At 42.1% G+C, this 27,538-nt stretch overlaps 4 protein-coding genes across 5 annotated transcripts in view; all 4 read left to right on the top strand.

Annotated features, from left to right (window-relative positions):
• Positions 1-1,940, top strand: part of hoxa10b (homeobox A10b) — a 2,326-nt gene extending 386 nt beyond the window's left edge. Inside the window, exons 1-2 of the mRNA XM_086217253.1 lie at positions 1-395; positions 1,334-1,940. The exon at positions 1-395 is cut by the window's left edge and continues 386 nt beyond it. Of these exons, the coding sequence (XP_086073379.1) occupies positions 1-395; positions 1,334-1,608 (670 nt within the window). The 3' untranslated portion in view covers positions 1,609-1,940. The remainder of the gene's footprint in view (positions 396-1,333) is intronic.
• A 1,854-nt stretch (positions 1,941-3,794) lies between these two features.
• On the top strand, positions 3,795-5,545 carry hoxa9b (homeobox A9b). Its single transcript, XM_086217252.1, has 2 exons — positions 3,795-4,560; positions 4,945-5,545. Exons 1-2 carry the CDS (start codon positions 4,044-4,046, stop codon positions 5,181-5,183), a joined length of 756 nt encoding a protein of 251 aa, XP_086073378.1. The 5' UTR covers positions 3,795-4,043; the 3' UTR covers positions 5,184-5,545.
• A 6,218-nt stretch (positions 5,546-11,763) lies between these two features.
• Positions 11,764-13,564, top strand: hoxa2b (homeobox A2b). 2 transcript variants are annotated; one of them, XM_086217251.1, is made up of 3 exons: positions 11,764-11,948; positions 12,030-12,237; positions 12,698-13,564. In XM_086217251.1, exons 1-3 carry the CDS (start codon positions 11,865-11,867, stop codon positions 13,381-13,383), a joined length of 978 nt encoding a protein of 325 aa, XP_086073377.1. In that variant the 5' UTR covers positions 11,764-11,864; the 3' UTR covers positions 13,384-13,564. The 2 variants fall into 2 exon arrangements, with proteins under 2 accessions (XP_086073377.1, XP_086073376.1); XM_086217250.1 differs by having other exon boundaries at positions 11,764-12,237.
• Positions 13,565-16,656: 3,092 nt separating this feature from the next.
• Positions 16,657-26,733, top strand: skap2 (src kinase associated phosphoprotein 2). Its single transcript, XM_086218642.1, has 12 exons — positions 16,657-16,845; positions 17,227-17,332; positions 18,283-18,308; positions 18,605-18,703; positions 19,399-19,479; positions 20,257-20,340; positions 20,486-20,610; positions 20,937-21,000; positions 21,687-21,809; positions 21,917-21,982; positions 22,454-22,563; positions 26,341-26,733. Exons 1-12 carry the CDS (start codon positions 16,806-16,808, stop codon positions 26,431-26,433), a joined length of 1,017 nt encoding a protein of 338 aa, XP_086074768.1. The 5' UTR covers positions 16,657-16,805; the 3' UTR covers positions 26,434-26,733.
• Positions 26,734-27,538: the final 805 nt, after the last annotated feature.

Below are 27,538 nucleotides of genomic sequence, written 5' to 3'. Positions count from 1 at the left end.
CCTTTATGAATCTGACAAATGTCCTAAAGCCGCTACAGTAGATGACATTTCCTACTCGACTGCATCATGCCCGGTCACCGGCAGCACCGTGCCTGTTCCCGGTTACTTCCGTCTCTCTCAGACATACACGTCCTCCAGGCTGTACCATGATGTCCAGCCCAACATGAACCACTTTGCTCTGCAGCGACCTGCCCGCTTGGACGCGCAGCTCCCTCAACCCCCGGCAGCCTCTGCGGAGCCTGAACTGCGGGAGAGCCACGAGGAGGCGCCTGCTGCCGTCCCTGCGCCCTGCGCCCAGAGCAGGGAGGAGGAGAGCCGCCTCTCCTCTGAGAGCTCGTCCTCCCCTGAGCCCGCTGAGACGTGCAGCGTGGAGTGTGCAGAAAAGCCCATAAAAGGTGACGAGCAGACATTCATCGTCGAAATATGTTGCAAAAAAAAAAACAACGAAAAAAATAATAAAACGCCTCACAGTACAGAGACAGGCCCGCATCAGTTTTCTGTTCTTCTTCTTAATGATTTCTAACCACTGCAGAATGTATCTGAGTGCTGATTCGCTATTCGCAGGATTGACATTTAGGTCAACACCCAGCAGTCTCAGGTGTGCCTTTACCGAATATTTACCAGCCAAATGGAACGTGACATTAACCAATCACAGCTATTGTGCGCCACAGCTTGGGTTAGACCTGTATTGCGCTAAAGCTACTACTACTACTACTACTACTACTACTACTACTACCACTACTACTACTTCTACAACTACTACGACTACTGCACCTCATCAGGCCTCAGTGATTTATTATTCTTACAGGCCATAATGTGAAGTTTTCATAAAGCAAAACAGTGTTTTTTTTTAAAAAATATATCGTGAAAATTTGCAGTCATGGCAATGAATCTTTTTTGTCCTGTTCTGAGATCAGCTCACCCACCATCAGTGGCGCAGGCCTTTATAATTTCAAAATACCAGCAGACTGTGTTTTACGCTTTATTGTTCTCCTCTATACACTTGTTATTGCATCTAAACGGGGCAAAAAAAAAATACTTAATTGCATCTAAATGGGCTATTCTCGTAAATATTTGTGCGTAAAATCATAGTAAAAGTCAGCCGTAACACAGAAATCAATCCCTGCGTGTGTAGTGGGTGGTGCGTCTAAATTATATAGGCCTGCTAAAGTAGGCTGCAATAAAAACAGCTTTTTATTTCTTTGACGACGCTATTTTCTGTCAAATATCTGGGTTTTTGAACGTAGTGGTGTTAACAATGCCTCTGTCTGGGGTTGTTGCTGTTTTTTTATCGCACCTGTTGCCTAACATACGGGATCTATTTCATTTTTAGGAGAAGAAAAAATGGAAAGCACAGCTAACTGGTTGACAGCTAAGAGTGGCAGGAAGAAGCGCTGTCCCTACACCAAGCACCAGACTCTGGAGCTGGAGAAGGAGTTTCTCTTCAACATGTACTTGACAAGAGAGCGTCGTCTGGAGATCAGCCGCAGTGTTCACCTCACTGACAGGCAAGTTAAAATCTGGTTCCAAAACAGGAGGATGAAACTGAAAAAAATGAGCCGAGAGAACCGGATCCGAGAGCTCTCCGGCAACTTCAGTTTCTCGTGAGATTGTTTGGGTCTTTGCAGCCCTCTTCCATCCATGGCAAAGGGCGCCTGAGCAGAGCCCCCACCCAACTGTGAGAATGTCCATGGAAGACAGGACCCTACTGCTAACTTATTGATTGTTGTACTTTCGAAAAAATGTTATTTTCTGTTTTTATTTGTCGTGGATATGTATTTATAAATGGCTACATTTGTAATCCATTGTGTTTTAAGTGTTCAGAATGTGACCACAATGTTTCAGAGCTTCAGGCTTGTACATATTGTATATTCAACCTGAGTGAACCATTGGAATTTGCATGCTGGACTAACCCTTGGGGTACTTGTGTTACAGTTACATGTAGGCCTTTATGTGACGGCTTAAGGGCCCAAGAGATTTAATGAATATTTGCACACTTTGCTGGTCAAATTAATAAAGCCATCCCTGCAACTGCACACCTCTGACTTCATTCAGAAACTACGCGCTGTATAAATCTCGGGGCAAAGCTGGCACAGGTACAGTGCATGCTGCTAATGCCTTTGTATTTTGGACTGGGTCAGCATTTTGCACAGTAAATATTATTACAGTTGTAGAGGGTGATGTTCTTCGCAGTTTTACTGCAGGCCTATAATAGATGTCTGGCGGCTGTGCACACTTGGATGCTTCCTGACATCAGACATAAATGTAGAAACCACACAACGATGGAAGCAGCGGTGAAAAAATACTTTATTAATTAAAAGAATGTGATTAAATAAGAATAAATATGTCCTAAACAAAGTGGAAAGGGAAGAAAATGCTATGACGCATTTGGATTATTTGGACCACAAAAAAAAAAAAAAAAAAATGTGACAAACGCGCTACGCAGCGTAAAATAAACCTTCTCTTTGCTTTGCGTTTTTAGTCAGATCATGAATTAAACTGTCTGTTGTTTACTGTGGTTTGGCAAAGTTTCTTTCTGAAATGATTACAGGCAGACCTGCTCTATATCCACACCCCCCAATCACAAAAAGACATGTTACAGCAGATCTTCAAGAGGAGAGCGGGCTGTTGAGTGGTTTAGGTAGTCTCATGTTGTTGGGCTTCATTATTTCTCCCACAACAGGAAACTGCCTTGATTACCTCAGTAAAAACTCGTCGCATCGTGAAAAGTGAATCTTTAAATACTGATTCATAGTAATTATTAAAAAAAGCAATCTGCACAATCTGCTCCAGACTGTCTTTAATCCGTCTGAATTATTCCAACAACAACAACAAAAAAACCGCATGTTTAATATTGTGCGTAAAAACGCCATTTTAATGTCCCCCCTCCCTCCCTCTCTCTTTCTCTCCACTTTAAAATTAGATTGATATCAGGCTACATCATATTAATATCTGGTCGCTAATTTCATTGAGATATATTTTCTCCTTTTTCTATAATTAAATAGGAGTTTTTTAAGCGACTGTATGGGATGTAGACAGCAGGAAATCGGATCCAGGCTGGGAAATGTGGAAGCCTTAAGGCTGCTAAATGAAAGGAGGGAAGGACAGACAAGGCCTCGGTTATGATCATTACAGTCTGCCAGTTGCCTCTCCGTAGGAAATGCCGGATGCGTCTGCTTGCGCCAGAGAAAGGACACAAAGGCTGAGCTTTATTGGTGATATTTAGCTTAGACAGCCAGGTTGTAACCTGAAGAAAAACAACCCAATTGCCTGTGATAAAAGGACTGTTATATAGCACCAAATAACCTCACCCCACTTTCCGTTTTAGATTGGCTTCAGAGGAGAACTACGGTCCCGCACACAGCAGAACTATATATTTTCAAACTAAAAATATACTTTCAACCTACATTTGCTTCGTTTATTTTTTTTCTAAATAACAAAAAAAAACAAAACTTTTTTCCTTATTTTTACCGACAAGAATCAGAATAATCTCGCCCAGAGCGAAACGTTTACAGTACTGCGCGGTTAAAACATGCTTAGCTTTTCTCTCGTAAAATAAATCGGATTTGTGTTTGTGTATATTTATTAATTTATTAAATGGAATGTGCTGGCTGGTAAATGGGAGCGGAAGGAGGATCTTACCTCAGTTGCCCACCCACCCCCTCCCAATCACAACAATCTTTGATTCAATAGCTCCAGATCTCTGGACAAATATCAAAACATTTATTGCTTATAAAACGAAACATTTCCCAATAAAGGCGCGGGAATTTGCTATTAAAATATGGTGGTGAAAATGGTGGCCATTTAGTGGAGCAGCAGGCTGATTTATTATTTATTGTTCTGTCCCACGGTCACGTGTTTGGGGCGCCCTATCCAGTCCTGGACAATGTTCAACTTACTGGACGCAGTGAGCTTCTAGCTGGCGCAGGAAAGCAGCACAATATCACGCAATGAATCGGGTTTTTCTTAACATTTCGGGACTGTAGCTCGTCGGGTTTTTTTGTTTGTTTTTTTTTTTTTATTTGTTGCATCTGCAATCCGCTATGTCGACGTTGGGGACCAGTTATTACGCTGACTCGCGTGTTCTTCCCGAGCAGGAAGATATGGCACCGAGGTACACATCAGCTGCAGGGGTGGAGCAGGCGATGCTCACCGAATATGGCGGACAAGAGTCTTGCCCTTTGCAGGCGAAATCGTCTATTTTTGGTGGATCTTGGGGTCCCATCTCGACCCACCCTCCAAACACAGCCGCCCCGACCTATATACATCAGCATTACACAAGCGGGGAAAGCGATGGCATGTTTACGCGTTCGTGGGCTCTGGATCCGGTCTCTGCGTCCCTGTGTTTGACGGGATTACCATCGACAGCCATGCATTATGAGATCAAACCCGAGCCTCTGATTGGGAGTGGTGAATGTACAACTTTGGAGACGCACACACCTCTTTTGTCTGACACTGAAAACGGAGCGACCATTGCAGAGATTCCCTGCGAAACCACATCCACGTCTAAAGCTACTGACGAGAGTCACTCAGCCGAGGAGAGGAGGGAGATAGATGGAAGTAAGGAATGCGTTCTTTTCATTCTGTGACCTTCATTCTCTGGCTTTATTTGACCGAATTGGCTAAACAAGTATTGTATTAATTGTTTTTAGGATTTAATTGAATTATGTTTGACGTCCCAGTCCTGAATTAGTCAAGAGAAGCCGTAAAGAAAACACAGATTGTACTGAAAAGAAACTGAGATTTAATGGGGAAAAAGTTTGGCTGCATTTCGCATTTATTTGGATCAGGGAAGCATTTAGTTGGAATAAAATATTTGTTCATATCTCAAATAAAAATGTTGGCTGAGGTGGCATGAAACTATGAGGATATTTTAATCTTATTTTGGGGGGGGCATTAACTCTCTTGTCTGATTTTTTTTTTTTTTTGACCCCATGTCTCCAGATAACCCGTCATCCAACTGGCTTCACGCAAAACCCACCAGAAAAAAGCGTTGCCCGTACACAAAGCACCAAATCCTCGAACTGGAAAAGGAGTTTCTGTATAACATGTATCTCCCCCGGGATCGTAGATATGAAGTAGCCAGGCTGCTGAATTTGACCGAGAGACAGGTGAAAATCTGGTTTCAGAACCGCAGGATGAAGATGAAGAAAGACAACAAAGACCGGCGAAGAGACAGTTAACCGCTATTAGGTGGATTCGAGTGGTTCTCTCCTTATTAGTCCCGACCTGTTACACATGTTATTGTATAGTTTGTGTTGTCAAAACTCTGCTGGATGTGTTTTCTATGATAGCCAGAGCTTCATGTTTGTGAGCGGACCAAGTGTCACAGTGTAGACGTGTTGTATTTGGCGCACAGAGATTGTAGGCTCCTGTAGGCCATTTGTTCTCTGCATGTTGACTACCTGAATGTCTTTCAGCTACCTACTTGCAATGTTTAAGTTATTGTTTCTGTAATTTAGATGTTGTTATTCTTTCTTTTTTTTTTAACAAAAAGCAGGTTTGGATGGATTCATTTGTGAAAACGGGATGCACATTTAGAACATGTCGTCGTTTGTTTAATCAAAAATAAAGAATAGTTTGCACAAGCACGTAAGAAAACGTTTAATGTCTTCTCATTTATTTTTGTAAAATCTTAATTAGCGGACTCATATCTTAAGAAAACATGTACCACACAGTTATTAAAATGGACCCTTAGGTTGCTTTGTTTATCCCCAAAAAAAAGGAATTTATTTCTAATTGTACACGCTTTCAAATATTTTCACGACTGTGTGTGTGATTTTCACGTCACTAGAATTAATTCGACACGAAATCTGCTTCTATGACAGGAATTTAAAAAAAAAACACTTTTACTTTGCTTTGGTGGAAAAAAAAAGAAAAAGGAGACTTTTATTAGACCTACTGGTTTACAACCGTTGCGTTTTATGGCACAAACAACCAAAATAACCCACAAAAGCCTCGTGTCCTGCGCTTTGTCCTTTTAGTGAGACCTTTGCGCAGCGTAATATCACATTAACGTTTTACTGTATAAATCAGGGAAGATTGTATGGAAACATCAGAAGTTATTGGTAACACTCTGGAATTGGAAGAAGTTGTAAAAAAAAATCAAATATTGCAGAAAAGATAAAAAAATATATACCTACTATTTGTAGAATTATACTTGAATGAATAGGAAAGCTTTCCCATCAATGAAAAATATCGACTTCTCAAGGACACGCAACAATTTGATGAATTAAAATACGACGTCACGCAGCAGTGCGACTGAAACTCGTGAAAAAACGTAATTACATTCAACCATTTTCACTTCTTTTAAGGTTATTTCAGTTATTTTCCTAATCACTACCTGATTATTATCTAGTAGGACAATGTCGGCCTTTGAACGCCTCACAAACCATTCGAGATGGCCCTCGGCAGTAAACCACAATCACAGCCTCGACTGTTTATAAGGTGCGAAAACAGCAAAGCATGTCGAGGGCAGTAAAGCAGCATTTCTAATGAGGCCCGAGCCAACCGTCAAATATGGAATATTGCTGTAAGATAGGCCTCAGAGAGCACACACACTCACACACACACTCACACACACACTCACACACACACACACACACACACACACACACACACACACACACACACACACACACACACACACGCACACACACGGCAGAAGGCTCTGTTTTAGAGCTTTTAATTACTTTACAACCGTCTTCTAACAATTAGACCGTCTCGACGAAGAGACTTCCGGTTTTATCCTGTCTCAGCTTTTAGACTTCACACACTTCTACCACATTCGCGCGCGCGCGAACACACACGCACACACACACACACACGCACACATTCTTTTCGCACACATCAAGCTGCAGTTTGACACGTCAACATTTATCGCTTTATTTGGTGATCAGCTGGACAATAGAACAATTAAGAGAGCGAAATATATTTTTCAATTAAAAGAAGAAGAAGAAGAAGGAAATGTTTGAATTAAAGGAACATTCCGTGCTGCTGTTAGTGACGGTGTTGGAGCCTTTAGCTGGGCTGAGTGCTACTGTGCTCCAACTGCCAGCAGGTGGCAGCAGCGGCTCAGCAGAGGAAAAACTGGCTAAACAAGGTGATGCGTTCATGGCACACCAGGATTTTTTGGCGTGAAACTCCACACGAATAGTAACTTTTGTTTTCGTTATGTTTTCTGGAGAAATATCAAATACTGAAACAAAACATCATTATCTCGTTGAACCGCTGTTTTATATAACATTGTATTTCTGAACAAAAAAAAGCATAAATATATTTATCAAACGACTGTTGTGTATTTGAAAATTGAAAAAAAAGCAAAGCTTCAGTTACAATGTGGTTTCTTCTGAATTATATCAAGGCAAATACATGAGCACTCACAGGCTGGACCTTGATCCAACCAAGCGATGAACTTGGGGTCCTAAAATGTGTGAGGAACTACCAAAACCTTCCCTCATGCCTCCTCCTGCTCCCCCCAACCCCCCTCCACCTCAGCTCCTCACCCTCTCCTCCCCACCTTCACCCTAAAAGGTAATCCACATCTAGCTTTATCACTCTTCCTCTATTTTTTTCCTTTTTGGGGATTTTAACACCATGTCCACCCTTTGCTGTCTCTTCTGCTTGGCTCCCAGCACTGAGCGTCAGGTCGGGTGTCTTCTGTGCTCCCGATCATCTGAGGAGAAAAGCGGTAAAACAGAAAGTTGCTCAGATGTTGTTTGTGGTGACCTTTCTTGACCCCTATTCATCAAACCTCATGACAGCAACCTGAGAGAGCCTTCGACTGAACTCTGGAAGTTCAGACGAGAAAAGTCATGAGCACATACAAGTCCACCCCCCATTGTATCCTAAATACTGATATTTGAGTCATAAGACGTTTGCAGGCCATCTTGAAAAACGGCCCCAGTAACACCTCAGATGATGTGGTGGTCTTGTAACTAGTTACCTTTGTAATTGGTAATCACCCACACTTGCAGAGAGGAATTCTGCATGGCTTCACCACTGCAGATACTGAGTCAGAAATAACCATCAGGTTTTGCTTTCTCCCTGTAAGACTGAACTGAGGGCTACAAATTTGAAGAGTTCATAAAAACAATTTTGGGCATAAGAATATTTAATGAGTTTGGAATTCTTTTGTCTTTATGAACGTTCTATCAGACGCAACATGCAGTAACGTGTTGTGTTTACTTGTTTGCTTGTATATTTTTCAGTCCTCCTTTGAATCGATAACACCAGGAAACACCTTCACGTAGAAACATGTATTTAAAATCTCCTCCGTGGCAAATTAGTACAGCAGCACTCAACCGTGTCCTGAAAGAATCAGCTGCCGTATCTCAAATAGTACAGATTGTTTGATCGTGCAGCCATAACACATCAAACTGAATTATGATCAGGCTGTTTGTGTGTCTGTTAGCTGGATTAGACAAAACTAAGCTGTGTGGCTGCTATTTGGGAGGCCTGGCGGTGGTAATGGTGGTGGTAGTGGGGGTGGGGGTGGGGAGCGTCAGCCCAGGAAGAACCTTCACACTCTGAGCCAGATTCAAGTTTTTTTTATTCTTGTTTTTACTATCTTTAACGTCATGTGTGATACGCTAAGTTTGATATCTCCTTGTTCAGAATGGGAGAAACTTGCTCACCTTTCCTTAAGTCACCGGAGTAAAAGCATTGCTTGGATTTAAGTACGTGGATGTTTGTTTGTTTGTTTGTTTTCATCCAGTTTGGATGCTTTGATAATTCCAGAACCTTAGTGAAGACTTAGCCAGGTGGAGCAGAAGTCACCTCGTAGCTTTCTTCATCAGATTTCACAAGAAGAAACCTCTGCATGATAACATCAGTGTGCCAGTGGTATCCTCAGGTATCGGCATTTTTTAAGGAATCAATCAGATGGGGAGAAGCTGTCCGATATAAGTCTGGCCATCAGATGTGAAATCAAAGTGCTAAATATAGGATTTATGTGTTTTTCATCATGTACAAAATACGAATGTCATATAAAATTGTTTCTTCTTTTATATACAGGATGCTTCATAGTCTGTAAATGTCGACTATTGGTCAAATCAGGTGTTAGATATCAGCATAGATATACAGTATTATGTATCTCTTAAAACAAGAAAAAACAAGAAAAACATATGATAAAGAAATACTGAGTAGGTTGTTGACGTGTACCCTGATATATTCAGCCATATTGTGATGGTTTCAGTCAGATTGGACTGAGCCACTGGCCTTCTTCAGCCCAGAGTCACTGAATGATTTGTGGCCATAATGCTCCTGAATTATCTATCAAATATTCTCATGAATCCAGAGGGCTCAATAAATAAAACCGTGGTGAGGAAAAATCGTCATGAACGCCGCTTTGTTTCCCCTGACAGACGCGTTTGTACATCTATCCTAGTGAGGACATGAGCTCAAAAAACTCCAATGTAACACACACACACACACACACACACACACACACACACACACACACACTATCACTTTTCCTTCTGTGACATATGATATGCATTGAAATAACAAGGAATAAACTCTACATAAATAAATAAATCGCAGCTCGGTTGGAACAACGGGAAACCAAGCAGTAATAAACCGAAAAAAGCGGTAGAATAACATTCCAGTGGCACTGAAGAGAGACTCACACACACGCGGCTGCGCTTCAGTTGTTTATTTCTCAGTAAACTGTTGTAACACACTCGCCAGACACGACAGCCATTTCACAAAACGATAACTGGCAGAACACACACACACACACACACACACACACACACACACACACACACACACACACACACACACACACACACACACACACACACACGACGCGTCTTCTAACGACTGGCCGGTGTCAGTTTGGCCTTCTTGCTTCCCAAATGTCTCGTGTTGTTCGTGAACAGACGGGAACCGCGTCGCTCCTGGCCTCAGCTCATCCGGACACTTCGCCAAAACACTTGTTTTAATATTCATGAGGCTCCCAGGCAAACAAACAAACAAACAAAAAAGAAGAAAAGAAAATACATGTATTACTTCTTTCATTGTCAGATGCTCAAGTATCACCTTCAAGTGTTTAGGTCAGATATTGAGGCGGGTTTCTCCAGCTTCTGGTCATATTTGCAAGTTCAGATTCAAATCGAATGCGCGTGATTATTCAAAAATGATTTTGTCGAGAAATATCGATAAAGGTTAAACGTTTCACCTTGAAACAATTCCGTCAAATTAGAGAACAAACGATAACATAACCGGAACCTCTCGGGATGGTATTTTCGATGACTGTAGGCTACATTAATGTTATCTAATCACCATATCTGACTAAAATTGAACATCCTGAATGAAAAACACAGTCACATGCGTTAAACAGGGACATTTAATTGTGTTTTATATATATTTGACAAACCTACCAGGCTACCGTGAGAACTGTCCACAGGCTGTCTGACAGAGAGAAAATGTAAATGGCAGTGAATGGGATTTCTGCTGAATGCCAACACCCACTCACCTCAACAAACAATACTACACCAGCTCCGTTCGTTTCCCTACGACTGACCGATTCCATCCGTCGCTTCTTTTTTTCTTTCTGTGACAGGATAGTCCTTTTTTAGCCAACAGATATTCGTCTTTATGTGTTTCTGCTTTATCATCAAGCAGGGGAAGAAGGGGGGAAAAGGCGTGCGTAATGGCCGTGCGCTTCATCCAAGAAAGATTTCCACATCGAAAAAAACCCTCTTCTGAGCTTATAGCTCGAGAGTGCTTGTCCTCTTCCCGGCCATATATGATCTAAGGAAGTGTTAGGAGGTTTAAATGTGTTCTTAGGGCAGGGAGCTGTCAGACCTTTGGGCGAGAAAGATTGATCACACACAGACTACCGGGGCTCTTTGTTTAGAGCCCAGCAATAAACAGCCGTCACGTCCCCACCTTTCCTCTGCTTCACACTGCGGCGGCAAATCATTTATACTCTCTGCTATGCTATAACCAATAACATAGCAGAGAGGGTGTCTTGGGTACACATTATCCCAATAGGTGAAATAAATGAAATGGGAGCTATAAACTGTAAAATGATGGCAAATGCCTGATAAATAACGCCCCTTATTTCTTTCATGGACGCAAATTGATTTATATTGATGTATTTCCTTTTATAATATGAAGATAGAAACCAAATTGTGGTAAAAATCTGATGAATGGACCCATCGTTCCATTGAAATATATAAAACAGATTTTCCCTGGCTCTGCCCTGGTGTGTGTGTGTGTGTGTGTGTGTGGGGGGGGGGGGGGGGGGGGGCTTGTGGGATGTCTGGCGCAGCTTTTCCCTCTTCAAGAAAGCCTTCAAGAAAAGTCCCTGCATTAACGCCTCACCGCTGATAACGACTGCAGGCGTGGTTGCCTTACGAGACACAAATGTAGCTGCTGAAATGATTTGTGAGGTGCCATGTTTGAAATAAACGCACGTTACAGCACACCAACGCGCATACATACACGCACATACAAACACATACACACGCGCACTCACGCTCCAAGGAAGTGTCTGCGTGAACGCGCGTCAGAAGGCGACGGCTTCGGTGAAGTAACTGAGTCGAAAATGTGTAAATAAAGCAACCCCAACCCCCGGAATGAGGCGTTACCCCTCCGACTTTCTCGATCAATCACAGGGGACAGTGGCCTCTTTTGATAAAAACGCCAAATTGTCATTGGGTAGATGTAATCATGTGACAAGCAGCACGGTCTAATTCCAACCATGTCCTCATGAAAGCAATAGTTCATGGATTAGAGGTCTCCAAACGACTATATCCAGTTTAGTAGCCTATGAAAATAAACTGCTTATTATTTTTCTATTTCTCTCCCCTCTGAATTAGAAATCAGCGAGTTTTTAAGACAAGAGGGAGGAGATGAATTACGAATTTGGGCGAGAAAGCGGTTTTATCAACAGCCAGCCGTCGCTCGCCGAGTGCCTGACATCTCTCACTAACCCTGTCGGTGATGCATTTCAAAGTTCATCAATCAAGAGTCCGACGCTTTCACGGTCGACACTGATTCCTCCTCCTTTTGAGCAGACCATCCCCGGCCTGAACCCGGGCAGCCACCCACGCCAAAGCCGCAGCAAGCAGTCTCTGACAGGCTGCAGCAGCCCGCTACAGGCTGCGTCCCTACCCCCGGAGTACCCGTGGATGAAGGAGAAGAAAAGCATCAAGAAAAATCAGATTGCTGCCTCTGCTGCCTCTGCTTCGACTGACTCTTCACCAGTCTACTTCTCCCCCCAAGGCAAGACATGATGATTAATAACCTCCATGTAAAGGCTCCTTATTGTCTGAGGAGTCCCCTCTGCAAGGAGCCGCATCCCCGGCCTTGTGCAACATGGGCGTCCCTTTAAACCAGTTTTGATTTAAGCTTGCTTAATCTCATTAAGTAACGCACTGACTTGTGATGCGGTGTACGAGTGTTAATGTTTGACAGTAATAGAGAGTGATAGATTATTCTTACATGGGCCAGCATCTGGCATGTTCATTAATCTTCACCCTCCATCCTGTCCTGTCCACACAGACCCATCATACTCTGCCTGGGGCTCATAAATCTTCCAGATCTGGTGCCTGCTTGCCACAAGTTTCACCCCCTTAGAGGCTGTTTTGCCTACATACAACTGTGTTGCTGTTCATTTTTTGATGTATATGTTGTTGTTGTTGTTGTTGTGATTGTTATTTATTTATTTTAAATTTTTTTTTAGGTTCTCCAGAGATAATAGAGAGCGGTGTTGGCGGTGGAGCGGCATCCCGGAGGTTGAGGACTGCGTACACTAACACCCAACTTTTGGAGCTGGAGAAGGAGTTTCATTTTAACAAGTATCTGTGCAGACCGAGGCGAGTGGAGATAGCCGCCCTGTTGGATTTAACAGAGAAGCAGGTGAAAGTGTGGTTTCAGAACAGGAGGATGAAGCATAAGAGGCAGACACACTGCAAGGAGAACCGGGACACTGAGGGGAAATATGCGTGTCTGGACAGCGACAGGCCGGAGGACGAGCTGATGCAGGCGGCTGATAGCAGCGCGGCCGGGACGCTCCTGGAGAGGGAGAACTATTTCCACCAAAATACCTTGACTTCACATCAGTGTCACAACGGGCACAATGACGACAACCAAAGCTCGACTGTTACGCCTTTGAGCAGCAATGAGAAAAATCTGAAACATTTTACAGAGCCGACACCCACTGTTCCTATGTGCGTGTCAACAATAGGCCCGGACAATGATGGTTCCCCCGGCCTGGACGTCTCTTTGCAGGATTTCCAAGTTTTCTCATCTTCTTTCTCACCAACTTTGCCAAATTCAACACAAAGTCCCCTTCCTCTGTCAGCCGAAACGTTTGACCTTTTCTCAGAAACACTCACAACCATCGACCTGCAGAACTTGAGCTACTGAAATAATTCAACAGGCTTTTATTTTGAATTATTCATTGTACTCAGTTTTAGCGTGGTGGGGGATTAATGATAATTCACAAAAATAAGGTAAGTTAAACAAAAAGCTACTATCCAGCCTGTATGGAATGTATAGGCTGCGAGAGGCGGTTTTATTTTTTTATAGAAATTTCCATTTCAACTGAGCAGAGTATTTTTTATCGAAATAAAAAATTACGTTTATTTGAAGCAACTGGATTGTCTTATTTCACAATTTATACAAGTTCCTGAATTTAAAAGGCGTTTTTAAATTACAAGAAGAAAAATCTAAATCCTATACGCAAAGCTGACGTAAATAGAAAGAAGAAAGACTCCAAAATAAATATTCAAATTTCTCTATACGTACACGAGCATTTCTCAACCTGATGAGGAGCCTTGATCGCACCGGGAGATTCATTACTTCTGCATATTTAAAGCCAGAAAAGGAAAATTTGCAGTGAGATTTGCCTGCTAAGAGTCCCAGGGCAAAAGCTATGACTTTTCTTGGCTCTCTAATTAAATTTTATAGCCTATAAAACTCACAGCACTGAGGGTGCTTGTTTATTGCCTGATCCACAATGTAATACAATCTCTTTGAATTAAGAATGGTGCCTGGCTCTATCCTGGTTTAAAAAATAAACAACAACAAAACCCCCCCCAAAAAAACAACAAAAAACAAAAAACGTCTTTATGATTAAAAATTATGTCAGAGTTAATTCAAAGCCGAGCATAAAAGCTTTTCCCCTTTCCAAATTGGCTCAAGTTACATACATTTTTAATACTTTAGCTCGAATAAAAGAAAAAAAAAACACTCGTTAGACATCAGTCAAGTAGGATTTTGTGTTTATTTCCTTTTATAGCAATTTTGTAAAATGACATAAACTAAAAGGTCTCTGCTTTCAATCCCAATTAATGCTACTGGAGTCTTTGACTGGGACCAGTCAAGCGTGTGCCATATTATTTTTTCCACCGCACAGTTCGAGAGAACGTCTAATGAAAAGCTTGAGCCACGTTTCTGCTGCTGCTGCTGCTGCTGCTGCTGCTGCTGCGTGAGGCTGAACTGATAGTAGGATTCATTTACAGGCTCTAGTGCTGCTCTCAGCGGTTTTTCCAAACCCTCACACTCATAATAAGAAAGGGCGAGGTGGTGAAATGTCACCACCGCATGAGATACGACTTTAATTGATGGCTAATTGTATTCAGTTAAAAAAAAAAAAAAAAAGTTAAAAAAGCACTTAGATCATTCTATAAACTCCACCCAGGCGTTTTACTTTCTAAATGATAAAAATCTCCCATTTGAAATAGAGGACGGTCCAGGATAAATATAAATGAATTTCCTTTTTTGTTGTTTATGGTGTAAAAACTTCAGCTGGGCTTCCATAAATCAGGACACATATTATGTTCAAAGTGGAGTTTCTCTCCATGAGGATGTAAAGTACACGTCCGATCCTTAGAAGTTTCTCCAAGAATACGTCAACTCCAGCATCACTCATACGGTACCTGGATATTTCAATGCTGATTTTGGCAAAATATTCAAATGTGAACATTATAGAATCTGTAGAGTGGAAGAAAGAACGGGAAGGAACCAATCATGAGGAGGAGATCACAGGGAACAAGATGAAGCTTGATGGGAAAGAAGATCCAACTGAGAGAGAGCTGACCCCTCCCCACTCACATACACACACACACACACACACACACACACACACACACACACACACACACACACACACACACACACACACACACACACACACACGGGGCAAAGGTCAATCGGGCTCTTCTTTCCTCTCCAAACTGGGAGGAACTGCTGCCGGGTCAGAAGGGGGTCAGATCTTCAGGGAGGAATTTATTTGCTGCTCTTAAAAGGATGTGACATCAGCTAGTGGTTGCTAAATAGAAAATTCTTGCTCTTTCACTTTTACACTTAATCGCGAGCTTGCGCAACTGCAACAACCTCAAGTTTTGAGCACGTTTAACACGAGATAAATGAAAAAAATGTTTGACTGCAGGCTGCGTTCAGTATTACCGAGTATGAAGACATTCCCTTCTTGCGCACGTGGAGAGGTTTGTACTATCAGTGGATGTTAAACAGTTGTAAACTGGAGTGAGTACAACAAGTTTGTGTAGAGTTGGGGCGGCGCTGTCTACCACCTGCAGCTCTTCACAGCCCCTCCAGAGCTGCACTGACATCTCAGTGGCGTTTCAGCACAACAACAGGCTATACAGTTCAAAGGCTTCCTCTTTTAACCTGGATTGGGTGATACTGCATGTCAGAAGATGAGTAATGAGAGCCTGACATCTTTATAAACAATATGAAAGTGAGGAGCTTTCCCTAAATACAGCAGCAGGGAGACGTTTCACTGGATGTAAACGGTCGCAGGGTTTATATTCTCTTAATGGGACACACTGATGTGTTTGGTGCGTGCGTCAGAAGAAGAGGTTTGTCATTGTTATTTTCAAATCATCACTCAAATGTTATCGAGTGATGTGTGCAGAATAGCTCTGCTAATCTTAAAAGTCTTCTTCCAATCAAAAATAATTCAAAAAAAGACAAAGTTTCTACTTGTTCACACGGCTGGATGTCGGAGCTTAGCTGTCATGGGTCGTGGGTCATGTATGGAAGGCTGTTCTCACATTTCAGAAAATATTTTGGATGCTGTTCCCGGTCCAAAAATTCAGCTCACGCAAGTAAAATGTGGAAATTTGAACCCTCCAGTATACAAACAGTGAGAATGGAAGTTAGAGAAGTGGGAGACATGTTAGGTCCAGCATTTAAAACACATAAAATGAAAACATATCTATATTCTCATGTGATTTTTTAATGAGGGGGAAGTTTCAGTGAGGCTTTGAAGATTTGAACATGCTCATTATTGTTGTCTGCACGATGTCAGACACATTCTAGAGTTTTGTACTTATATGTATCATTAACCTTTACCACACAGCCTGAAACAAACTACTGTCTACTACATAGATTTTGTTGACGTATGTCCAGACTGAAAGTGTTCAAAGAAACATTCCCAGTGCGTGTGAGAAGTCACTCACAGCGAAATCTGATGAGGAATCAATCACAGATATGATGACGGTATTAAGCCTTGACTTTATTAGTGTGTAAAGCTCCATTAAAGCATCAAGCAGTCGTCAAAATATATAGGCCGCATTCACACACAAAAGCTGATGGACCAATAAACGTCAGCGTGGATGCGGAACGACGAGCGGGTGTGTGTTTGTCCTGAGACGGAAATGTGCGCTGGCTAATAAATAATCAGCTGATTAACTTCCGTGTGTGTGTGTGTGTGTGTGTTTGTGTGTGTTTGTGTGTGTGCGAGCGAGAGAGTGAGTGAGTGAGTGTTACCGCTTCCTTGTGATGTTTCACCAGCAGCACTTTCAGATGAATACACGAGAAAAATGCGAGCGATTCCAGACGAGTTAACGACGCTCATTGCAGGTAAAATCTCGCAGATCTTTTTGTTGGTTTGTTCTTCTTTACGGTTTGTATCTCCAAAGTTTTCAAGTTGTAAGAGAAAAGGAGGAAGTGACACCTAGAAATGTTGTACTTTTCCCCGAGGCTACTAGCTGTGGTGGTAATCACGCAAAAGTGGTGCTCAGCCTCACTGAATACTATCTAGTAATGCGCAATTGTTCGTCGGATGCGCAAAAATAGTTGCTTTGATGCGTGTCGAACTGTAGCGCTTCAAACTTTAAGAAATGAACGTTAATTAACAGCATTTGCCTGACTTGCAAGTAGCACACCACATTCCTCAGGAGGTTGTGTGGAAATGTCATCCTGTATCTTTCACTTTTGTTTTCCTTTTTTTAAAAATTGTAGATCTGGAAAGTTTCCTCTGCTATGGCCTCAAAGGAGAAACTTTGAGCAAGAAGGCAAAAGAAAAAAGGGAAGCTTTCATCAGACGGATCAAAGAGGTCAAATCGGGGTATGCAGGAACTGTTCTTGCTACACCAACAAATTTAAAGTTCCCTTCTAGTCAAATATGTGTTTCCCCTCTCCTTCTTCCCAGTGCTGAATGTTTGAGCTCCACTGTGAAGAATGGTGGATGTGAGGCATCACTAATATTTTGGAGGCTGATCCAAAACTCATCACTGACAACAGTATAGACACTTGAAGGCTCCCACTACAGCAGAGCCAGGAAACAGATAACCGGTGTTCGGTGCTTCCACATGTGGAGTGAAACATAGTCGTATATTATAAACTTGGGAGAACAGTCGGTGGCGAGTTTCAGAATTGAATGCGGTGATTCAGAATGTTTCACTGGACAAATAAAGTCAGATCCACATTATATTATTTCTGAAGTAAATTTTTTTTTTTTTTTTAGAACCAAACAATACAATAAGACTTTCAAAATCATTATACTATACTTCATTTACTGATAATTTCAAAATAAACGATGCAACTGGTCCAATAGTCTAAGAATCTGTACATCACATTAGCATTTGGCGAATTGTGTCAAAACTGCTTCATTCAGAATCCCCGTTTCAATTTAACAGACCAATACTGGCGAAGCTGTGCCATTTGCACTCTATGCGAAGACTAGTTATAGCTAACACCACTATATATATATATATATATATATATATATATATATATTAAAAAACAAGTTCATATAACTCATTGTCTCCTTCACTGAATGTTAACTTCAATACAACTACCAGTACATGTGATTTTACTGCAATTTATTCCGATATGATATCGATAAAGTATTTTGAAAGAGAAATCGTGATGTATTGTTTCAGTTTTATTGTACAGCTAAGGTATTTTTTTATGCCACATATGCAGAGGGGTTCTTTGGGGGGGGGGGGGAATCACTCTATCTTCTTTGTTGATGGTGAAAATTGTGAAGTTGATCATTTTCTCCCTCCACAACAGTTTCCCTCATGATTTCAAGGACAAATGTAAGTTTATTTTCATTGTCTTGTCATCATTTTGAACTTAAATGCCCTCACGGGCTGGGGGGCTCACACGAGGGTCATACAAAGAACGCAAGAGGTCAAAGATGATTGGCAAAATGGAAAATTAAAACACACGGTGTTACGTCAGAGTCATCTTTGCTTGTCCTAAATATTTATAGCTCGAGTGTAAAGTCGAATGAAGCAAAATCTCTCCTTCTGTGGCAAGAGCCAAACGTGTTGTGAATCACTTTCTTACACCTGGGCATCAATCATTCCCCGGATCCTCCTCCTTGTTCCAGGTGGAGATGACTCTGATGAGGAGGAGGAGGTGGACAGCAACAATGACGGTGGCTCGCTGCAGTCGGAGCGCACCGACAAGGAGGAGGAGACTCTGGAAGGTCGGGCCACACGCATGTAGCAGAACTTATTAACTGCTAACCAGCTGCAGATTAAAGTATAGAAAATTGCATTTTGGCATGAAAATCCAAAAATCCCTTGGAGAAAGTGACATTGAATGGCACAATAAAAGAGACATTCCAACTGTAGCTTGGCAACATATTTGGGAAGCAATTTGGGTGCATAAGTGCTGCTCCCACCACTTCTTTCTTTCACCCCACCCGTTTTACAGCATGACCATGCTTTATTGCTCTCAGCCACAGTCTGGGAACTGAAAATTGCTAACATGATTGTAGTTTGAGAGAAAACACTCTCCAATATACAGTAGCTTTAACCCTGTGTGTTCCTGCAGCCTCGATGTGAGCTTTTGTGTTTACGTTTTTAAGAAAGTATCAGGGAACTCCGTGCTAAACGGTGATTAGGGGTCTGGGGTTTATGGGCTGTAAGCAGCTGCCAGTTTTATGGCAGCTCTTTCACACAAAGACAACTTTGACACAGAAGCTGAACATTTGCACAGTGCAGGGAGTCTCCCTCAAAGAGGCAAAACATTCTTTGCAGGATCATTTTCATTTTAGTTTAGCATTCATTTGCCGGATATATGAAATACATAAAAAAAAAACTAAAATGATAGCAGAGTTACCAGCACCTTGAATTTTTTTATACATCCCTTCATTGTTTTTTTTCTGAACTCTTTCAGGTTCCCAGCAGTCGCCACCTGTGGCGGCTCAGGAGCTGCCATCTGTCTTTAAAGCAGGATACCTGGAAAAACGCAGAAAGGGTTTGTGCCCCAACAAGATGCACCTCCCAAACAAATTATACGTGCTGTGTTTTCACCGAAAATGTGTTGTTGTTTTTGAGGAAGAAACACTTTTGTGCACATTCAACACTTCCGCACATACTAACATTTTGGGGAAATATACTTATTTGCGGTCCTCCCCAGAGTCAGACAAGAAGTTAGAACACCCTCCTCCGTGCATGTACCAGGGAGCTGAGACCATCAGATGCCAGCTAGTGGCTAATTAGCTTAGCAAAATGAATGGTAGCTGATGGGAAGTGTTAGCAAAAGTCATCAGAGAGATCAGGCTCAGGATTTTGGCTTTTCCAGAAGTAATTGTCCTCATTCTCTCTTACAAAGTTGCTCCTCGACTCATCAACAAAGTTTTGTTTGACAGCTGAGTTTAAAGTGGTGCTTTTGAGGAGCTGAATCAAATTGCTGCCCCCGGGTAGGAAAGTAGTTCCAACTGAGTGTCAGCTTTTAATATATCTTGATTGCTAATTCATCACTCATGTTGAAAGACTGGTGAAAATGGGATTTGATGACTTTTGTTTGAGGTATGCTAACACTTCCCATCCACTACCATTCACTGTGCTAAGCTAACTAGCTGTCAGCAGGTCACTGGGGATCTCAGCTCTCTAATGGACATAGAAATGAGAGAAGGGGATCTATCTTCTTGTCTGGCTCTGGTGAGGAGAGAGGCTCTGTGTTCCTTTTCAATGTCCTAAAAGTTGTGCTTTTTATTAAATTCAGCTCTGTTTTTTTCCTTTCCCACCATAGATCATAGCTTCTTTGGCACCGAATGGCAGAAAAGATGGTGCGCTCTGAGCCATCATACCTTCTACTACTACGGCCATGAGAAAGGTACTTTTACACCCTTTCCTCCCTTCTAGTTTGCAGGGTTTCTATGTCTCTGACACTCTTGCTTTTGTTCCTCAGGATTTTGACGTTGTCGTATCTGAACCTTTTTAATGACATTTTTTTCTCATTCATTTCATTCTGTTAACAGACAAGCAGCAGAAGGGCGAGTTCAGTATCGATGGTTACAATGTCAAATTGAACAACACCTTAAGGAAAGACTCAAAGAAAGACTTTTGCTTCGAGATCTCGGCTCCAGACAAGCGAGTTTATCAGGTGAGCGCCTTCGCTGTTCGAAGTGTACCTGTGGACGTGAGATGTGTCGTGTTTAAAGCTTGGCACGGCGCGCGTGTGTACATGCACCTCATTAAAACGCTCTTTTTCAAAACCCATTCATTCATTTGACACTGCTCCCTTTGCAATGGCTAAACCTGACGCGCATATTTAAAAAGGTCTAAATGAGCATTTCAATCATTCAGACACTTCCAGGTGGAACATTTTACCATGCATAAATGCAGTATTATTTGTTTATGTTAATTAATATATGTATAACTGCATATTGCTCTGACTGCAGTTTTCATTTCTGTCCTCTTTCATCACAGTTTTGTGCGTCATCAGCAAAAGAGGCAGAAGACTGGGTGAAACAGATAGACTTTGTTTTGAGAGGTTTGTACTGTTTCAAGCAAGATGTTCTATCGTGTCTGCAGCACTCGGGTTTATTTGTTGATGAATGTAAGCACTTAATGTAACTGTATGTCGGCATTGCGATACGAGCGATGTGATGCGATTCAGTAACTTGATACCTTTGTGTTGATGACCTCCATCGTGATCGCCACTTTGCTTCACATCCATCTTCACCCTTTCTACAGTGCAGTTGTAGGGTGTTGTTGTTGGAAATGTGGGTGGCTTTGAAGTTCAGATCAGTTCATGGAAGCCAGGGTTTTCAACCGCATTGTTTGGTTGCATATTTGCAGATAAATGCGGCAATGGGAGCCAGCCATGATGGCTTTGGCCTGATGAGTTTTGACCAGATTTCATACTAAAGATGTTGGTGAGGCTTTTTCTGAACTGGCTGCTGCTGATGGAAAACAGCAGAGTTTAAAGTGAGATTTCTTTTATAGGGGTGAATTATTTTTTTTTTGCTAAAAAGACGATGCAAATTCTTTGTATTAATGATTTTTTTTTCTTGCTTTGAAACTGATGTTTTGATTGATGTTAGCTGCACCAGAAGGACGACCTGTCTGTCACCTATCGATGTACTTCATTCATTCTAAACATTCGACCCCTACTGAATATTCCGTTTGTGTGGCTTCAAACTCAAGAATTTATTGTGTGTGCGTCCGTGTGTATAGATATGACAGGCATGATCCCAGAGGAAGATTATGAGGAACAGGAAGTGTACGATGATGTGGAACCTCTACCTGACTCGGCTGAGTGTGAGCCCATTGATGAGGAGATCTATGAGGAGCTCCCAGGTCATATAAACATTTCTTCATTGATATTGTTTTTTTCATTCAATTTCTCTATCATCATATTTCTGTCGGCTGTGACAAAATGTTTCACGCTCCAATTGTTTCTCTAGATGAAGACGTGTCCGCTCCAGTAAAACCTCCACCAAAATTTGAACCATCGAGCAAACCTGTTGCAGGTACACAGTACTAATGTTTCGAAGTAGTTTCAGTCCTTTTTATTGTTTGGAGTATATAAAGTCTGTGGTCTTTGAGTACATGTAGAGAGGACAGAGTGAGCATGTTGTCAGCAACTGGCCACTCTGACACACGTCTGTGTGGAAACAAAAGCCACATAAGAGGAAGAAGTGACATTCACAGAGGACGTTTTCAACATGCTCAACTGAAAGTTAACTCAATGCTGGAAATAACTAACTTCCTTTTACCCTGTGTGCTGTAAGTATTTTGTGATTCTTCTATACACGCAACAACACTCAGTACTGAGAAATGACTTATATTTGTCCAGTCTGCTTTAAACATGGTGCCTCCCCTTTTTTGCGCAGGCTCTCTTCTGCCGCCTGATGGTTTTGCTGGACATTACCTATGAAAGCATTGAAGGAGAGTGATTAATGGAAAGTAAATCTTTTTTTGTTTTGTTCTCTTCCTTACAGACAAGAGCACGGACCACCCAAACTACTACCAGGGCCTGTGGGACTGTATTGGGGACCATTCAGATGAGCTGTCTTTCAAACGTGGAGACACCATTTATATATTGAGCAAGGTACGCTGAGGGAAACCCTTCTCAGCAGAGCCAAAATATTGATTATTAGTCACCTTTTTATTGATGAATGGTGTGGAGCCAACTATAATACAATAGGCTGAGAGAGGCTGTGTTAGTCCCAGACCACTTGATGTAGGTTATTTCTAGGCCCTCAGAGGAACTGACTGTTCACGTCCTTTACTGGCAGCGGCTGGCCCACCGCCTGGAGGTGGACGGCTGATGGTAAGAGGCAGACCCGGCTAGATTCTCACTCTGAGGCTCTGACGGTGATTAGATGTGTCACAGCGGAAACTGTTTTAGTGCTGCTGGCGAAGGCAGAACCTAGCTGGCACACAGCGCCATTCCATCACTTCCATCTGTGCTGTTTCAACACACTTCCGCTGCTGCCATGCCAGGCGGGGAGCAGGCCTCAGCCCACACACCTCTCACACATCTCCCTCACCTTGCCAAATAGGAATGTGTGTTCTCAGGAAACCCAGGCTCAGTCCACCTCTCTCCTCGGAGCGGGTGAGGACGTGTAGCGGACAAACAATTTCCGAGGCTTGTCAACCAGTGGTGTGTGTGCCAGGTGTAGAGAACTGAGAGGACGTTCTTTACTTTGATTATGCAGTGAAACAGGAGCCTTTTTGTTCTTTACCGGCTTGTATGGAAACTGAATTGGATTTTGTTTTGATACACTTAACAAGCCTGCATTTGAACATGGCTCAGCAAATAAGTCAAGGAATTTTACACTTCTACAGATGCATGTCGACCCTGTCGTTTGTGTCAAAACGTGTGAACTGTGCACCACCGTGCACAATAGACTGGCTATATTTCCTGTCTGGTTTGGTTTCTATGAAGCCTGTGGAGATGTGCTGTCAAAGGGGCAAGGTTCTTTTCAAAGTCAATTCTGCCATCTAGTGGCGCCTTGAACACACGATAATAAAAACATTTTGTAGACTGAGACCAAGAGACGAATATTTTCAGTACAATAATCACCATACAAATTTTGTTTTGAATAAAGTTGAACAAAATCAGGAGGGAACCAGGAGAGTCTGGAGATGTTTTGCCTCTCATCCAACATTGGAAAGATGGGAGATGGCTCTCTGATTAAAGATTACTTCAGTTAAAGATTAAATTCTTGATTATTCATTATTATTTTGGTTTATACAATGTGTTAAATGTCCAACTTTCCCTGGGTGTGAGGTGGTGTATTCAGATTCTATATGTCCAAATAAGGTGTCTATGCATGTGAAGATATGATATAAAACATAGATACTGGTGACGTTTTTCAAGCTACAAGAAGTGAATGATAAATGTTAATTTTCTCTTGATCAACTAAACCAATAACTGATTCAGCACTTGAAGGAACAAATGCACAAAGCAGACAGACGTACCAACACTCACGGGCCAAATGCTTGTTTATGACTCTCTTTGTGCGTGGAAAAGGACCAAGAATCAAGTTGCCCTTTCACTCGGACCAGGACTGCCATTAGCTGAAACCTTGGTGTTGGGGGTTGTGTCCTGCTGCGAGGGCAATGACCATAAAACCTGTCTGGACTGCAGCAGCCAGCTGCAGCTGAAGGGACAGTCGACTCCTGCCCCCCCCCCCCCCCCCCCCAGTCACTCTCGCCTCCTCCCCCATTCTCCTTTCTCCCTCTCCCCTGGATCCCTCCCCCATTCCACAGCTCAGAAATAGCTGTAGTGTTACAGCTGCGAGACCCCCCAGTCAGGCCTGGGTGTTGATTATAGGGCTGGACTGGGGGCGAGGGAGTGCGGTGTCCAGATATGCTGCACCAACCCCCCAGTGCAAGTAACAGCACATAAAACTAATGGAGAGATGTAACATCTCACTTTCCGTAAGTGGCTTGATTACTTGATAAAATGTAAATGCTGTCCAAACACAGTGCTGCTGCGGTTGTTGTTGTGTCCATGTAGATTTTTTTGTGCTTGTGCGCAGACTCACCAAGTGTTTCATATGCTACACGTATCAGAATGACGTGGGTGTTAGCCAGCTTGTGTGTTAATGTGTGTGTTGTCAGTGAACGGTGCCATTAGTCTTCTGTGTGTGTGTGTTTTTCTGTGTGTGTGTGTGTGCACACACGCTTTCTCCTGTTGTGTCCCACGCTCACCCAAGCAAAACCTATTTGTTAGCCAGAACTTCACAATGAGGTGTTGCTATTTTCAAAGGCTAGCTGCAGGAAGTCATAATGTGTGCACACACTCTCTTACACACACCTCTTGTCATTCCGTTGAATTATCCCCTCAGGGGGAGGCCTGTGAGGAAATGTCATTTTCATCATGTGACGCATTAATGAAATGGATGTGACATTTTCTCTTAGTTTCTTAGAGCGATGTGGTGTTTAATTTGCTTCTAATAATTCAGAGTGATGAATTTTTACTGATTTCATATCATTGTCTGGGTCATGTGACATGATGAACAGCCTGTCAGCAAACAAGCACCAGTGTTGGCTTGTGCTATTGTCTAATGCAGCCATGCGATCACTTTATCCACCACACTCTCCTGGGAATAAGCCGACACAGATGTGGTCCCTCCTCATCCCTGACTTTGGGCCGGTTTAAAACATTGTGCAGGTTCCTGCTCCTTCAGCCTTGGCAGAGCGTGCGCTCCAGTGTTGATTCATGTTCAGGGAAGACTTTGATGTGAGGTCAGGCTCTTGGTCAAAGAGAGAGAGTGAGAGAGAGCCAGAGCCAGAGCCAGAGAAAGGACTATTCCTCTCAGATCTCTCCTCACAGTGTCCTCCTCACATCTCAGTATGCTGACAGCCATTTGGAGCTATTACTTGTCATCCATGACAGATTTATATGTGACGTGCTCTACACACACTGAGGGGTTTTTGTGTGGACTGAAGGAAAAGTGAGTGCGGTCTCCAAATAAAGAGGAGAGGTTGAACAGTGGGCAGGAAATATAAAGTTTATGTAGCTAGAGAGTGTTGGAGATGAGAGCGAATGGGAAACAAAGCAGATTACATTTAACCCATGAGTTTAGCGAGCTAGCTGACATTACAAACTCATACGATTTCTCTGTTGTCGTTGGATTTGCACTATTTTTTAACATTATTTACAATTATTTAAAACATGTCCACGTCTCTTTATTCTGGGATTAGATTAAAAGTATTGGTGTTTGCATTTTCGCAGGAATCCTGACTTTTGAATTCTAATTTTGAAACCTGTTTAAATGGTGTTTTTTAATGTTTGACGAGTTTCAATGTCAAATGTTACTTTTTGAGTGAATGTTTTTGCTTTCATTGCTCATGATTTCAAACTAATATGACTTGTGGCCAAAAGCACATTTTATCACACTATTTTTATAGCACTGTTTGTATTTTCACTGCAAAAAATACAATGAAATATTGTGATTTACTTTAAGGTGAATAACATCAAGTTCCTGCTTGGCGTATCTCTTCTTTTCTTTTTTAATTTAATCCAACTTAATATGTTAGACGTCTCAGTTGTTCATTTACTCCACAAGCTAAAAATTTAAATTCTGAAAATGGCAGTTTCTCACCCAGCGGTGACATCACTATGTTGGCTGTAAGAATAAAAGCAGAAAATTCTCGTTACAAATTTTGGCTGGAAAATTAATTTGAATGAAGGACAGTCAAAATGTTTTCTTAAACGTTATTATTTTGTGAATTGATAGGTTTTGACGCATCACCCCTCGGACGTGAATTAACAGAGACTAGGAACTAAAAGAAAGAACTAAAAGAACCGCGCAATTGCGTTTTCTTGAGCCCACCTTCATCCTCCTCATCCTCCGTGTCTTGATGTTCTCAGGAGTACCAGAACTTCGGCTGGTGGGTTGGAGAGAAGAACGGAAATATTGGAATCGTCCCTAAAGACTACCTGATGGAACTGTATGCTCTCTAAATTTGCCTCTGTAAGTCACATATAATGGCCACCAGTTGTGTTTTGTTTTTTGTTTTTTTTACAGATGTGCTGGAATAAATGTATTTTTCAGGGATATTAGGTCCTATAACTTCGGTATGAGACTGATCATTGGAAAAGAAATTGACTGAAACACTTTTTTTCTTGAAGAATCTGAACATTTCTCTCTGATTTTGTTATATTTATTTACTTTTTTCCCCTACACAATCAATACCACGCTCTGCTGTATGAAAAATGTTACGTTTGCAAATGAGAAAATGAATAAAAATGTAGACAAATCCACTGGAGAGAAGCTATTATTATTTAACCTGATAATGAAGCCACAAGGTGGCAATAGAGGCTCTTGGAAGGTCATAGATCTTTACAACAGAGATGCTGAAGGCAGAAACACCATATGGCTGTTTTTTTTTTTTCTTTCTTTCTGGAGAACCCAATATTATTACTGTCAGTATTAAATATTGCCACCAAAGTAAATACATGAGCACAGGCTCTTGCATGAATGAAAATGTATTTATTTAAAAAATTGAGTTTATTCATCTGGTCAGCACTTTTGTTTGGCGCTTCAAAGGGACACTGGATATTTTATGGTACCGGGGAGACATAGCTGGGCAGAGGATCACAGCGTGGCAGATGGTTGGCTGAGCTCTGAAACGGCTGAGGTGCACTAATAAGACAGCCACCCACGCTGATAGCAGGGATGCTTATCGCCCTCCGAGGGGCTGTTTGACAGCAGGCGAGGTAGCGTTTCCTCGGCATAGTCGGCCAAGGTTACATACATACTGTACGTATCTTTTTTTACAGGCTCTTCGCTGAAATACCAAAGTTATATCACAGTTTTATCTATCAGGGTTCCTTTCTGATGTGCAGCAGACAAGGGGGCCTCCGTCAAGGATTTCTCAAGGTTGCGAGAACATGGCGAGGAAAATGTTCATTAACCAATAACTCACAGTATCTTTCTCTGCCTCTTCCCTCTATTTTTTCCCTTGCTCCTGTCTCTGTGTTTTGTTCCTTGTGAGTGATGAGCTCGTCCTCTGTCCTCTGGGTGACATTCAAAGCCAACATAAATCCTGCTCTTTACAGTATAGTG

This window comes from Aulostomus chinensis, chromosome 11 (assembly GCF_037954235.1).
Source record: "Aulostomus chinensis isolate RoL2024-O1b breed Wild chromosome 11, RoL_Achi_v1.0, whole genome shotgun sequence".
Lineage (NCBI taxonomy): Eukaryota > Metazoa > Chordata > Actinopteri > Syngnathiformes > Aulostomidae > Aulostomus > Aulostomus chinensis.
Note: the sequence above shows the minus strand (reverse complement) of the source record. Positions and strands in the feature narration are given on the sequence as shown.

Bases quoted from the DNA above. Each gene is read 5' to 3' on its own strand.
- hoxa9b (XM_086217252.1), top strand. From the start codon at position 4,044: ATGTCGACGTTGGGGACCAGTTATTACGCTGACTCGCGTGTTCTTCCC. The intron at 4,561-4,944 runs GTAAGGAATGCG...CCATGTCTCCAG, and splicing joins GAGGAGGGAGATAGATGGAA to ATAACCCGTCATCCAACTGG.
- hoxa2b (XM_086217250.1), top strand. From the start codon at position 11,865: ATGAATTACGAATTTGGGCGAGAAAGCGGTTTTATCAACAGCCAGCCG. The intron at 12,238-12,697 runs GCAAGACATGAT...ATTTTTTTTTAG, and splicing joins AGTCTACTTCTCCCCCCAAG to GTTCTCCAGAGATAATAGAG.
- skap2 (XM_086218642.1), top strand. From the start codon at position 16,806: ATGCGAGCGATTCCAGACGAGTTAACGACGCTCATTGCAG. The intron at 16,846-17,226 runs GTAAAATCTCGC...TAAAAATTGTAG, and splicing joins GTTAACGACGCTCATTGCAG to ATCTGGAAAGTTTCCTCTGC. The intron at 21,001-21,686 runs GTTTGTACTGTT...CCGTGTGTATAG, and splicing joins GATAGACTTTGTTTTGAGAG to ATATGACAGGCATGATCCCA.